The following is a 14451-nucleotide window of genomic DNA, read 5'->3' as shown; positions in this document are numbered from 1 at the left end:
GGAGTGGGACTATGCATGGCGCGCGAATACTTGGGCATCTTATACCCTCTCCCTAGTAAATTAGATATCGCTTCTTGGTATATCCTATACTTGGCTTTTCTATCATTGATCGTCCTCCAGAAAGACCATTAGGCGGCCCTTTGTACCCCTTCACCACACCCACCGTCTAAGCCTACTGACCCAGCCCGGGCATCCAAGGAGAAGAAGAAAGAAAAGAAGTGAATTCACTTATGTAGGTCTGTAGGAAGTTAACGAAACGTTTGTCTGACATTACAACAAGGACGTATTTAATTTCAACGGTATGTTGAAAGTGATTCTCAATTTGATGGATGATACAAGATGGATGGATCATAGTGCTGGGGTCGGAGGAAATAGGCCGGAACCTCTTGTAGGTCATGTTACGTAGACACTACTATACGATGTAATCTAAGTAGTACCAAGGGTAGAGTATTGACTTAATTCCAGCTAGATCTTATACTTGTTTCATAAGTTAATTTAGGGCATGTAAAGGAAGCATTTATAGAGATTGGGGAGAATGACTATAAGTTGTTTTGTCTGATAATTGAAAACATTGCATTAACTTACATTATGTAATAATGCAGGTAAGTGGTCATTTGCGCAGATCCCATTTGCTTTTGGTATTGATGTTAAAAACCAACTTGTTTTGATGGTGCAGGGAAACCATTTAAACATTAGATGGAAAGGAAGTAAAAGCGCAATTTTGAATTTCATGATTAAGGTTAAAGGTTAGGTCTACAATTTAGTCGAAAGAGTAAGTGAAGAAGCTGAAGTCGTTTGTATGAAGAATTCTATTGGACGACTATCACTTGGCTTGATAGATTCGTCCAATATTATTCTTTACCACGTGACCTTCTGCCTCACAGTGTGCACCGGCTAACTTCCTTAACTTAATTGCCCGTTTCTTCTTCATTAGCATTGCATTCGCATTTGATTTATTATATTTTACGTTATTTCAAATGAAGTTAATTAAATTCTTTTCAGGTCCTTCCTTTTAGGACTTAAGCCTAATTTGCGTTCCATACTTTAGTCTAAAAATTGCCCGAGGTTCGAATTTGATCCCTTTTCACTACGACAAAAAAAAAAAAATAAAAAAAAAAGCTTACTAAAACCGACGTATACAATCTCACTGGGTAAATTTACTCAATCCATTTGATTCCAATAGAATATTTTTAAAGTATTTCTTAAGCAACGATATACAGGGTGTTTCTGTCTGTCAGAAATAAACGGGTGTGTTCTTTGAGCGATTTCGAGTCGAAAATGTAATTTCTATGATGACATTTTACCGTCCTGGCCACTGTTTTCGAGTTATGATTTAAGTGTTTTAGGGATGACCCCCTTAATTAAATTAGAAATCTTTGTCGTTCAGTTTCTTAGTTAAATTTAAGGGGTCATCCGTAAAATACACCAACACATAACTCGAAAACGGTGGCCCTAATGGTGCAATATGTCATTGAACATTTTTGACTCAAAATCGCCCAAAGAACATCCCCCTTCACATCTGACACACCTTTCTGAAACACCCTGTATATAAAGAGCAAAGCTTAAACCTCCTTTCCCATTACAGGGAAATCCATGTCCCCCTTGGGAAATTAAAAATATTTTACAATCCTCTTTTTTTTATTCCTAGTTAATATTTATGCATTTCTATAGGTTATGATAATCTTAAAATAGATCTGAACGATTTTTCCACTTTGTTAAATATGCATGGTTTAAAAAGCGAAACCGTATTTCAGAAATACTTTGCAAGATAACGCGTAATTCATTTCCAAAAAACCGCATCCAAATACCATAAGTTTATAAGATAAGTATGACACTACGTATACTTCGTAATGCTAGAGACTCACAGCTCGAACTAGTTCGTGAACGACAAGCGAGAATTGAAGTCCTACACTCGGTGGTTAATTTTGTAGGACTTCCATCTCCCCCTATTTAGTCTGACAGCGCCCCAATCACCAGGCGAATCTATTACCTATACGTCACTTCATGACAAGCTCTCAGTACTTAACCAGTGACAAACATATGATGAACATATCTTATGTACTTATGAATATACGAATTAATTATGTTCCTTTTTATAAATAAAATTATTAAGTAATTATATAAGAATGGAGGAAGGTCATTAGTTACACTTTTGTAGGTTTCAGCTTTAGTCCTATAAAAGGAAAATCAACTCTAAAAGTACAGGTTAGGAGAAATATTCCGAGTGGAATAATAAGATACAAGATAATCAGGTACGTTTGTATGGAATAAATTGACCATATCTACTATTACGTGGATTTAATTTCGCCAAGGCGAAAATATACTATTTACATCAGCAAGAAAAAAGAAAAAAATGAAAGAAGGAAAAGTAGGCTTGCGTGTCTATCCTTGACAAGTTGGCATCGAGGTCGAGGTTAGGCTTAATTTAGTCGACTCTTTTATTGGGCAGCTCAAGGCCAACCATATGCGCCGCTTCGGCGGTTGTCCGTTCACCCTTGTGATACTTTTGGTGAAGTTCCTTTGGAAAAAACACACATAAATTTCATTAATTAAACTCATAAAAACCAAGATAAAATCATGTAAAAACAAGCAAAGGCTTAAGGATCCTCTTACGCAGCGTTACTACCAAGGTTATCAGTTGGAAAACAAACAGGGTGTTACAAGAACAAGCAGGCGAAAGGGCGAATCTCTTCTGCTCCTAGTTAGAGCGCCTTAAATGGTTAAATTAGAATAATAAGGATTTAATGAAGTCAAAATGATAGAATTTTTTATCTATATTTATAGAAGAAAGAATGCATACAGCTATTAGGAATTATAGTGTAACCATATTCTCAACGGATGAAAATATTAATAAACCTGACTCATCAATTTTCTCATGTCATAATCACGCCAACACCAACAATTTCTAGAAATAAATCAACAAATTCACCCTTGAAGCAAACGAAAGTCAAGCCAAGGTATGGGAGAATTATATACGGAAACGAATATGAGCCCGCGGAAGAAGAAAAAAGAAACTAATACAAAAAGATCGCATCGCAGCCAAAACAGTCTAGCGAATCCCAGAGAGTTCAAGGATCGGAAGGGTGAGTTCTGCTGGGATTACGTTAACTGGATGGTAGGTGTATGTATGCGTACAACTGCACCACGACCGTAGAGCGGTGTAATGTTGCTATTTCCGTTTTAATTAATCGGCGCTGATAAAATTATTAAATACGTTCTAGACTTCTCGCCGGATTTCGCAAAAATATATATGAATGAAATGTTTTATACAGATGTAGTGTAGATATGTTTGAAATGTGATGGATGGAAAAAGCCTAAAGTCAGTTTCTAGGAAGGGGTAAAAACTTACTTGCTACAGAAACTTGGGTATAAAATATCAAGATCTGGGCATACAGATACGACCATTTGTGCAAAGAGGTCCAAAATCTCTGATATCTACGTGTACAATTGTCCGCGTAACATAACCTACAATTACCGATTGTCTGCATAAAATAGCCTACAAAATCTCAAAAGCTGCATATTTAATATAAAAAAAATCAGAGCATTTTCTATCTACAAATTGCAGTCCAAGAACTCATAATATTAATTTAAATATAATTAACCTACAAACCCTGCGCATCTACATAAAATTACCTGCAAAATGTTAATAAGGACAAAATTGGTCAAAGGAAATCGAAAATCGATATAAATTGGCTTACAAGAGCAAACAAATAACCTACACTATATATAGGAAGCAAATTCGAATTCGAATTCTATCGAAACTGATTCATGGTGATAAAAATGGATATCCGCTCCTCAAGAACCTCTACATTGCATGCAGGTTACACGTAAGAGCTAACAGAGCTGTAATAGTTATCTATACTGCGCTGTAGAAAAGACTTTTGATATTGAGGGTTGAGAGAGAAGTCGAACCAGAGAAAATAGTACAGGCATAAAAGGTAGAGTCGACCGAAAGCCCTCTCCATCATGCACTTCTGGAGCCCATGGAAGACGCAGGAGCTTCTATTCCCATAGCAGTTTCTTTGGTCGAACCGAGCCCCCAAACACAAGTTCTATTTCGGTACGCCGACTAAGCATGCAGAGCCGAGCGAGCCAGAGAGTCGCCTATCCTCCTATTAACTCAACGCTGGTGGGTTTTTCCGACCAAACATCGAGCTAGGCACGTAAACCAAGTAATTCTACCTCGACTGAATACGGTATAAATATCATACCATGTTAAGAGAATGACTGAACACACTGTCTCCTATTAAGCTTCGTGATTTGTCATTGTCGACACTAAATTTTAAGATTTAAATTGCCTGACTTTTCCCTGACCTTATTCAACGATTTTCCCTGACGTTTGTAGGCCCAATTGTTAGTTCTAAATATATAAATATAGAGTTTTTGATATGAGCAAACAATTTCGTTTTAAGATGACATTTTACGAATATGTAACGTAAAACATTCATCCATTCGGTGTCAGGTCAAACGTGATCTCGCCATTTAAAACAGTCACCCAACAAAAGAAAGGCAGCAGTTCAGTTTGAATCAGTACCTGACTAACTCGTCTCACAGAGGGAATACACTCAAGTTAGAGCAGATAGAGGGTGAAGTGATCCCATAATTGCAATGAATAGTAACAATATACTTAACCCCTTTAACATAACAATAATAAATAAATATTATTTCAGCTTCAAACCGTTCTACATTTGAATTAATCGGCTTCATTTTCCGAAAGTGGTAGAACCATGGAAGAAGCACGGAAAGAGGAAGCCATAACCTCGACTGTAACACAATGTGTACAATTCTTTCTCCCGCTCTCTTTTTTTTTCAAGTATAAAGTATTTAACCTATTTTTATTGTTCTATCATATGCTTTTCACCAACGAATTTCTCCGACCTAATTTTAGCAAAAGCTTGGCTAGACATTTTTCCGGAATAGATTCCATACTACGCCTAAAAACGTGAAAAAATATCCACTTGATTCGAACCATTTAGTCCTCAAAAATTATGGCCTATTGCCAAGAACAAGACCCCTAGAGGGATGAAACCATATGAATAAATATACCGATATTGGAATTAAAAACAAACAGAAAGGTTTTAGACAACCCAAGAGAAGATACACGGTGGCAAAAGTGATTTATTCGCGAACTTGAAAAATTTTGAAAGTAAGGTTTTCTCGGAAACCAACCCAGCCCTTGGTGTCTTTCCCTCTTAGTTACATCGAAATGGTCTATTTAAGCTTACAAATTATTCTCTTTGGTCTCAAGGAGATCTCGCTTACACGTAGGCCGAGTACGAAAGTCTTATCGTTCTTGTTCAAAGGTGAATTACTGCGCATGCATTATACTGTCACATCAAGGCTCTTAGAAACCGAAAGGGGCAGGTAATAATTTTTACAACGTGTACGTACATCAGTGTTAGGATGTTTTACAGTTCAAGGTTGTTATTTTGCTGTTTTTCGGTGGGGATATTAGCAACTGGGGATGCAAGAATTTTGGATTCGAAAAGGATGGTAGGTAGTAAGGTCCGGATGAGGTTTTCAAACAAAATTTTCCGCATATTTATTCTATCTGAAGTTTTAAGGTGACTGTAAATAACTTTGGTCTGACCAACGAGTCTTTTATTTTTATAAAACTCGCAGTGAAACCTCTTATATTTGCAAACATTTCCTGACGTTGTGAAATTTTCCATATTGAGGGTCTCATTTTCAAGTACTTTGCAGGAGGAAATACTTAAGTTTATCGTTACTAGATGAGTTGCGAAATTCGCTAAAATTACTTGAGAGGATTGGATCATTGGAAAGCAATGAAAGTTTGTACCGAGATACCGAGCTTAAGTCTTTTCAGAATAACTTTTTGACTCTCATGACGTAATATACTAGTTGGAAAACATTTATGTAGCGAATGTTGAATTAAGACATTTGTTCCCGATATTATAGACAGTAGTTCTCCATAAAATTTTTATTAACTCTTGGAATGGCAATATTTGCACTCCGTAATCACGTGATTTAATTTTTTTAAGAAACTTTTCTTTAATTTCATAAAACAAAGAAAGAAAAAAAGTCGAACCATCATCCATTGTCTAATAATAGTGGCGAGAGTAATACGGTTATGCAATAATTAGCGGGTATTATGAGCGTAGCGTTTATTTACAAGGACTGGAACTAAATAATTTAATAAGGCAATAAAGACGTTAACGCCAATTATATAATTAACTCCTTAAGGAGTTTGAACGAGAGAGAGGTTGTTAGACTCGACAAGGTTATCATATACCAAATGCCGGCATCCACGTGGATGGCTAACGCCTTGGGGAGTCTTTTTATTGAATAACTTACTTTTGTAATTTTTAATTATGTGCACGTGCAACGACGCCATCAATTATTGGCAGTTTGTATTTACCAGAAGTACATGAACCCGAAGTAAAAAAATATGCAGATATGGTTTGATATACTAAACGAAATCTCTGACTTTTAGGGGGAAAAAACCTTTAAATCCCTGACTTATCCCTTCATTTTCTTAATCCCTGACTTATCCAGGTTCCGTACCAACCCTTTCAATATTCCCAAAAAGATAGAGAAGCGCCTTTCGAGAGGATAACCACTATCTTCTTAAATATATACTTGACTATATCAGCCTAATCATTTCATAGTAAATGGTAGACCTTTTACAAGATTCTGTGTAATCCCTTTACCGTAATCAGCAAAATATAGTGTGTACACCGTATGCGCAGATCCCTCGAAAACCGAACATTAAGATCTAATTGCACGCGATAATATTTCGTTTCCATTCATATTCATCGTATATTCAAATACATTCCTGGTGATAATAAATATAATTACGAGGCATTAAAATATAACCTTGAAAACGCGAAGACCGGTGCCGAGGCGACCAGTGCAGAGGTATAATTAGTCCGAATGGCGATTTTAATTTATGAAAGCTACCGAAAGAAAGATTATACTTAGACAAGCACGGAATTTGCCTTCGATTTCCCCCTTAATCGATTATAAATCGCCGAGGATTGCGAATTGAAATGGAACGCAAGAAAGTGCTTAGCTTTGTGTCACCGAGCGATTAAATTATCATTTAAAGATTAATTAATACGAAATCTTTGAATTAAGGCGCCAATATATATTCACAACCCTTGGATCTTTGGCCCAGTAATAAATCTTAAAAGAAACACGTACTGTCAATCGTATTTGACAGTTTCTCCAATCACCAAAAAAAAGAAAACTAGGTTTATAAGAACCTTTAACGGTTATGGGGGTTTTGTCCAAAAATGGCCCCATTACGTATTAAGTAGGGGGTATTTTTTCTCTCTATCCAAACTGGATTATTATATAGAGATTGAGATATCTGCTACAAAACATCTTGACGCCAATTTTTCGAGAGTGGCGTATCATACCAACGAGTTATAGAAACTTGGTTTCGAAAACCCGGAAAGAAAAAGAAATATATGTATTTCAAAAACTTGCAATGGCCCCTGAAATATTTATGGATGGCACGAAAGATCGTTTGTATTTATAGAAGAAGAAAAAAAGGCGATTGGTGGTTATGTCATTAGGCTGAAAATAAATTAGGCCAAAACGAAAAAAAGAGAAAGAAAATGAAGACGAGACGCTCATCTTTACATCCCAAGTTCGGGAGCAAGTGCCAATGTGTTTTAATGGGATTATGAAACGCCCTATCTTTTTTTTACAGTGGCAAATATAAGATTGTTAATTGGCTTTAAAATGTAATACTCTCCTCAAGTAAAGAATAATTAAATAGTTTATAAAATGGGGTGCCTCGCCTTTGTGACGGAGTTTTCAGAAAGAGACACCATTACCTGCTACTATGATCTCCATCTTCACCTGATTGATTCAACCGAAGGAATGGATGAGAATGTTTTGAAAGAAGTCAGGGCGCCTGTGTCCTTCTTTTTGTAAGCCATACATATGGACAATTCTGATTGGGTTCATACTATGTTTGGAGAATGGATTTCCCTAACATTTCCAGGATTTCTTCACATATTTCCCTGAAATTTCCAGGAGAGTGGTTTTTTTTCTAGTTGAAACAACCCGGCCCTTGTAAAAATTACCGAATCCTCACAAATGTTCCTGATTTACCCGAATTTCACTATCTCCTGAATTTTCAGTCGACAATTCCAGGTTTGTATGAACCTTGCTTGCAATACTTCAAACCCCCTAGATCTATACTTAAGCTTAAGCGTTTCATTGTCCCTTAAAAACCAAATAAAAAAAATAGAAGTAAGAAGCGTAAAGAAACCATAGATTAAAATTAGCAAACGTGGGCTGGAATACAGGAACCGAGATAGTTTCTGACTCGGTTCCAACTCCAATTCTAACACAAAAAAAAATCAACATATTAAACCCCCCTTTTTCGTTTACTATAAAATTATCACGTAGACTATTATAACGTAAGTAACGTCAAAATTTAATGCCCTTAGGTTTCGTATCACTCTAAATAGTCAATGAAGCGAAACCTATTAGAAATAGAACACTCGGAACAATGGTGAGGAAGAGCTAGGGTAAAGAGACTGGAGTCACTAGACGTTCGCGAGACATGATCCCGCCGGAAATATAGACCGTGGAAGGGTCAACGAACTCTCGAAATTGTTGTAAAAGGCGCAATACCAAGTAATGAGAAATAAAGATAACGTACAGTTTAAAGCTTCGGGCTCATTTGATGTTTTACTAGTTTACCAAGTTACCAACCGGAAGAGGATTTTTACCTACATAGTATCAGTCATTCTAAAATCGTATGGTATCGTTTCTAAAAGCCCTAAATTTAAGGTTAACAGAATTGACCTTTGTCAAATGTCAAGAAGCAGTAGAGGAGGATGATGTCTCAACTATTTTCCTCGGGAGAGGGGTTATGGACACCCGCGTGGTTTCGCCCAAAAGGCATACAATTCTAAGTTGTAGTCAAAATTCAAGCTGATTCGACTAAGTAGCAAATAATAATGAGTAAGGGCGGATGAATTTGTTAACATTCAATTAACTAAAAATACGAGATTTTAAAATATACTTTTTAGAGAGCAGTTCCTCAAATGCGAGTCCTAATAATATTCTAAATGGTGACTAAAGATAGTTAATCAAACGTTGTCGGTTTAGTTAATGTACCAATTGGTCTCTTAGATCCAAAATATTACAAAAATATTTATATCTATTTTGAAGCCTCTGGTATTAAGAGACCAACTGGAAAGGAGTATCTTGGGCAAGCATTTCTCTAGACAAAGTGCTCAAGGTTTTCAAACAAGTAAATTGGTTCATCTAAGGGTGAATGAGGTTGGCTCGCAAGTTACACCACCACAAATAGGGTTAAGCGAGATTCTTAGAGGGAGCGCGTGGTAAGGCAATACCGCAGTTCAAAAACAATTAAGCGCAGCGTGCATGCGATGCAATAACTGAATGAGAATTAAAGAATAGGCATCCATACCCTCTGGAGTCGGATGCTGCGAAGATAGCAGGCGTAAGTCGACGCCAGCTGTTCTACCTCTTTTTGTCCTCGACATACTCTCTTGCTGGTGACGTCGTGGTATCGGTACTGGTCCAACACGTACTTGTAGGCGGGTTTACTCTTCAGAGGGCCCTGCCACGTGAATTGCGAGAAGGAAAAAAAAAAGCAAACTCGATTAACGCTTGGCCGACTACCAACATCACTCCGGTATCACGTGAAATATACTACAGTCAAAAATAACTTATTTATGGGTTCGTACAAGAGTTCGTGAACTATGGTGGGTGTAGGAACATACATAAGGTATGCATAATCTAGAAAGATAACGCCTAACCGAAAGTTAAGTTTCGAGAATGAGTACGCCCCTATCGAATACACAAGCCCGTTACGATCTAGGACATCTCTTCAATGTTTTTTATTCTGTTTACTAAAATTTTGAAAGCGCCATTTTACATTTTTCGAGAATCTATCAGTTACGTTATTCATAAGGTTATAAGATATGTTCCATAAGTATGACACTATCTATGCTATACTTCGTAATGCTAGAGACTGAAGATTTTAAAATATAAGCCTATGAAATTTTATGGCCAATTACTAAAACGGTCCTCTCAATGCAAAATGAAAACCTTCAAATCTTTATCGAACTAAGTATAATTTAAAATCCAACCACAGAATCTAGACTAGGAAACTGTTAAATTCCATTACTTAAGTTCAAATGGGAGCCAAAATTTTTAAGTTTGGAGAGAGGTCAGAGAGCAAATTCTACGATGAAAAACACTCTTAAAGGGCACATTAACCAGGAATTATCCCAGTTAAAAACCCCATATCCTCGACCAATATCGTTATAATAATAATATATGGGGATGAAATGACCTAAAATTCCGGTCCATAAGCACTCTTAAATTATTCGTGACCTGCCTCGAGTCCAAAAACATATTTTCAAGGTTAAAAGTTAGTGGTAGAAAGTGGAGACGAGGCAAAAAAGGAGAAGAGAAAAATCGGAGAAGCGTTGTCGTTGTCGACGGAAACGAAAGAGAGAGCGAAACGGCCGGAGTTGCCATGGAAACCGAGATCCTTCGAGGGTGTCGGACGATGAAGATTTTGCGACGCGCCCGATGAGAAAGACTAAATCGCTATTGCCTATGAGGATAAGTTCATAAGATATGTTCCTTCCATAAGTTTGTCACTGGTTAGTGAGAGCTTGGCATAGATTCTCGTGAAGAGACGCCAGGTGAGGACTGAGGCGCTGGAAAAGGCTTACTACAGACTAAATAGGAAGATGGACTGCAAAATTGACCGAGTTCAGTCAATTCTCGCTTGTCGTTCTCGAACTAGTGTCATACTTATGGAACATATCTTATAAACTTATGCTATGAGGATGTATAAACAATAAAAAAAAAAAGACAAAAATGGGAAATTTTTTTTCTTCTTTTCTAATAAAAGAACATTAAAACTGTTCGGGCGTTGGGTCTTTTGTTGTGTTCTTTTGAAGGCAAAAAGAAATTTACGAGTCTTTAGATTTACGTTTGAAGCTTTTTATCGCGCTCCTGAAAATGGAAGTTGAAGCGTACAGTAAATACATGGTCGTATATCCCCCTCTTTCATTAATCCTCCATATAAATGTTAATTCGTCAAAGAACGTCGTATTGTAAAGAAAGTCGAGTCTTTCTTGATACAAATTTATATGTTTGAAAATTCATAATGAAAGTGAAGGGGTATATTCGGAATATTCTTGGAATAAGTGTGAGAGGAAAGATTACTTAGAGTGAAAATTAAGAATAAGAGAAATCCATAAGTTTTCCATAAGAAATTTGTGAATTTTTGCGAGTTTAAAGAGAGTTTATTGCCTTCAAAATAATAATGGAAATTTTATCTATTTTAAACCCCGCTATTTTTTGACAAAATTCACCAAAATTCAGTTACGCTTATTTTGCACGAATGAAGATAGCGTGACGAAGCATTACGTAATTTTGTCAACTCCCTAGCCTATAGGCCAGGCTGCTTATTGCGCAATTCTCTTCACACTATTCACAAGCGATTACTTTGAATTCATTAGCCACAGTCTTCAAAATCAGAAGCCTAAAAAGTAGAACCCTTCTGCCCAAACTTATTCCTTGAAAGTCAACAGTTACCTCATTTTTTAACGTAAACATTAATTAGCCTAACTAATTAAACGTAGAAAGGAAGTGATCCAAAATAGAAAATTTAACTCGAGGTTTACGTAATGATTTTGGCTTAAGAAGGGCCAGCTCGTTATTTCGGCGGTAATTCGGGGAAATTTTGACAAGGTTTGTTTTGGAAATTAGCCTCGGATGCTGAGACTGCGACCTTTCTTCGCGCAGCAGGTGGCGCAAATTACTAAGTAAAGATATATATTATTTTCTCCCTTTAACTTTGAATACTAATCCTATCCCAGGGAGGGGGAAAAAATCACAGGGGGCGAAATACCTCGGGGCAGGGGTGACAGAGAGAGAGAGAGAGATAGATAGGAAAAAAACCCAAAATGCTCATCGGTGGTGGCGCAACAAGCCAGCGACATTAGTCCTTGACTGGCTTTAGTCGAACAAGGTGGATCGTTGTTATTTAAACCAGAAGGGGATAATAGAAGAAGGATGGCACTCTTTATCCTCTGAATACTTTAGTTATGTATACATGATTCTTCCCAGGCTCATGTACCCTTTTGGTTTGCTTTCCTGCTCATCAAACCAAGTTCAGATGGGAATCGCACCGTGAGATGAATTCTATAACTGTTTGGTACTAAACCCTCAGCAATTAACCCACAAACCTTGATTGTCTTGACGTGGGACAAAAAACGCACAAGCGCATGCGCCTTGCCAAATAGTTAAGCGCTAATAGATATAGTAATGATGAGGGAATTATTTAGATGGCGTATGTGATTCTGATTCGGTTTAGTAACCTTGTGCACTCCAAATGTAAAATGATGTTGCTAAGAATCATGTTACCACCATTACCGCGCTTTGTGGTTTGTACACTTCTCTCGAAGAGAAGTATTATATACTTCTGTTTATACTAAGTGCCACTACATTTATAGTTCATTTTAAAATTATATATTTTAAAAAACATTCAAATGGATTTTGTTTAATAAACAAAATTTGTTAGGGGTGTGGTAGACTTCCAACTGAGTTTTAAATGAAACCAAAATCTAAAAATAGCAGCGTAAAATTATGGATAGGGTGCGATATACTGGGGTTATTATATAAATAAACGAATGATAGAGAGAAAACGAAAGACATCGAAGCGAAAATGTACATGAAACTTTTGCATGGTTTTTGAAGGGCAATTGTACCTCTGTATTACCGATGCTGATATACAACATTCCTTCTGTACAGGTTTTGGTTTTTTAGAAGGAAAATAAACATATAAAGTGTTGTGTATGGATATTATATTATTTCAGATTATTCAGTATGGAACCTCTAATTTACATCAAACTGGGGAGGAATTTAATTAGTTGCATAATCAATTCAGTATTTTAATTATATCAATAAGTTTTTATAATCTACGAGAACTATCAAGAATTTAAAAAAAGTTAAACAAGGCAGTCTCCAGATTAAGAGTGGGTTTAATTTGGTATACAACAATACCCTGTATATTAAGCTAAGTAATTGGGCGGAACAAATTTTAGCATCTTGAAGCCTCTATTCGTGTAATTTGCATATAGCTTCAAATAACCTATCTTTAAAAATTCATATCGTCCCACACAAAGAGTGTCAAGGAAGAAGTACAATAGTATGCAACTACAACAAATACGTTATTAGCTCAGTGTATGATGCATCTTCAAATATTTATTCAGATATAACCTTAAAGAATGAATATGATATTTTTGTGTAGGAGTAAAAACATACATTATAATTATTTCTCTCTAATTATAACGGCAGATACGGGAAATTTTTGATGTAAAAATTACTTTTGACATTTAAGATTTTTGGTAAAACAATTGTATACCATAGGTAAAGGGCGTACCGGAAAATAAGAGAGAGGAAATGAATCGGCGTTTGAAATAATAAAACTAACAAACGGATGACGTAAATATTGAGAGTCGCGATGAATAACTTATAAAACTTCAAAACAGAGCCTCGTCTGGAATTTTAATTTTAGTATTTGGGTATCCGGTAAATATGGAAGAAATAAATTAACATAGTAGGCCTAGATTTTAAACAAAATTATAATGACAATATCAAAATTAGGAATTCCATATTTATAGCAGCAATACTGGCATAATTTTACTAAATAGGTTAAAAACTTGCTAGCCCAACAGTTATTGAGGTATACATAGTTTCCGACCTAGGAGTATTGATAACATTTACACCTGGAGGCCAAAGTACTCGGTACTGCACTTTGTCCACAAACTAGCCTGGCCTCCTGGTGTAAATGGTATCAATCCTCCTAGTCTGAAAACTATGTTCTAGGAATCCGATTAAAATTTCTTAGAGAAAATGAAACGTCGCGTCTTACTGAATCTAAAACCTCTCATTTAAACTAAAAGACTCAAATAGGAATATTTTGTCTAAGGTTCAAAATTGTTAATGACGCGCGAAACTGCTTCCTTCCAAGAATTTAAAAAAAGCAAGAAAGGGGTGCCAGTCTGGCAGATCAAAAGTTCAACCAACTAACGGTATATTGGTCCTAAAATATTTGGAATGAAAGGCCATAGAGCACCGCCGAGATTAAGAGAATAGAGAATAGGAGTGAAGAGGCAAACATGTACTGGCCAAAAAAATAGAAAAAGTATTCTCTTCCTGATCTAAACAGTTATCATGAGTGAACAACGGTTTCCAGGAATAATGCCCAATTAATTCTTAATGTGCAATATTATAATTAGCTTTCCACTTTGGAGAGATTACCTCATTATTTTGAGTGTTAGAGAGAAAAAGAAAGTCTGGGAGATGATAGATGAAGATGAGTGGTTTATAAAAATGCCACATGGTATCGATTGAATCTGGAGGGTTGAGTTTGACATCGCGCCAAGTTAAAGCGTGGTTTCAAACTTTCGATAG

General features: G+C 36.4%; 1 protein-coding gene across 3 annotated transcripts in view; it reads right to left on the bottom strand.

Moving 5' to 3' along the window:
* Positions 1 to 14451, bottom strand: part of LOC149610028 (protein FMC1 homolog) — a 35065-nt gene that overhangs the window by 19804 nt on the left and 810 nt on the right. The window contains exons 2-3 of one of the 3 annotated variants that reach the window (XM_089859946.1): positions 9419 to 9571; positions 2284 to 2518 (exon numbers count right to left, since the gene is read on the bottom strand). In XM_089859946.1, the coding sequence (XP_089716072.1) occupies positions 2426 to 2518; positions 9419 to 9571 (246 nt within the window). In that variant the 3' untranslated portion in view covers positions 2284 to 2425. Of the gene's footprint in view, positions 1 to 2283; positions 2519 to 2687; positions 2712 to 9418; positions 9572 to 14451 lie in introns of those variants that run through there. The other 2 variants (XM_089859948.1, XM_089859947.1) reach the window with 2 other exon arrangements.

The sequence above is a fragment of the Phalangium opilio genome, unplaced genomic scaffold (genome assembly GCF_054372755.1).
Source record: "Phalangium opilio isolate 3A_F unplaced genomic scaffold, DU_Popi_V2 ptg000344l_1, whole genome shotgun sequence".
NCBI lineage: Eukaryota > Metazoa > Arthropoda > Arachnida > Opiliones > Phalangiidae > Phalangium > Phalangium opilio.
The sequence above is the reverse complement of the archived record's forward strand: the minus strand, read 5'-3'. Positions and strand labels throughout refer to the sequence as shown.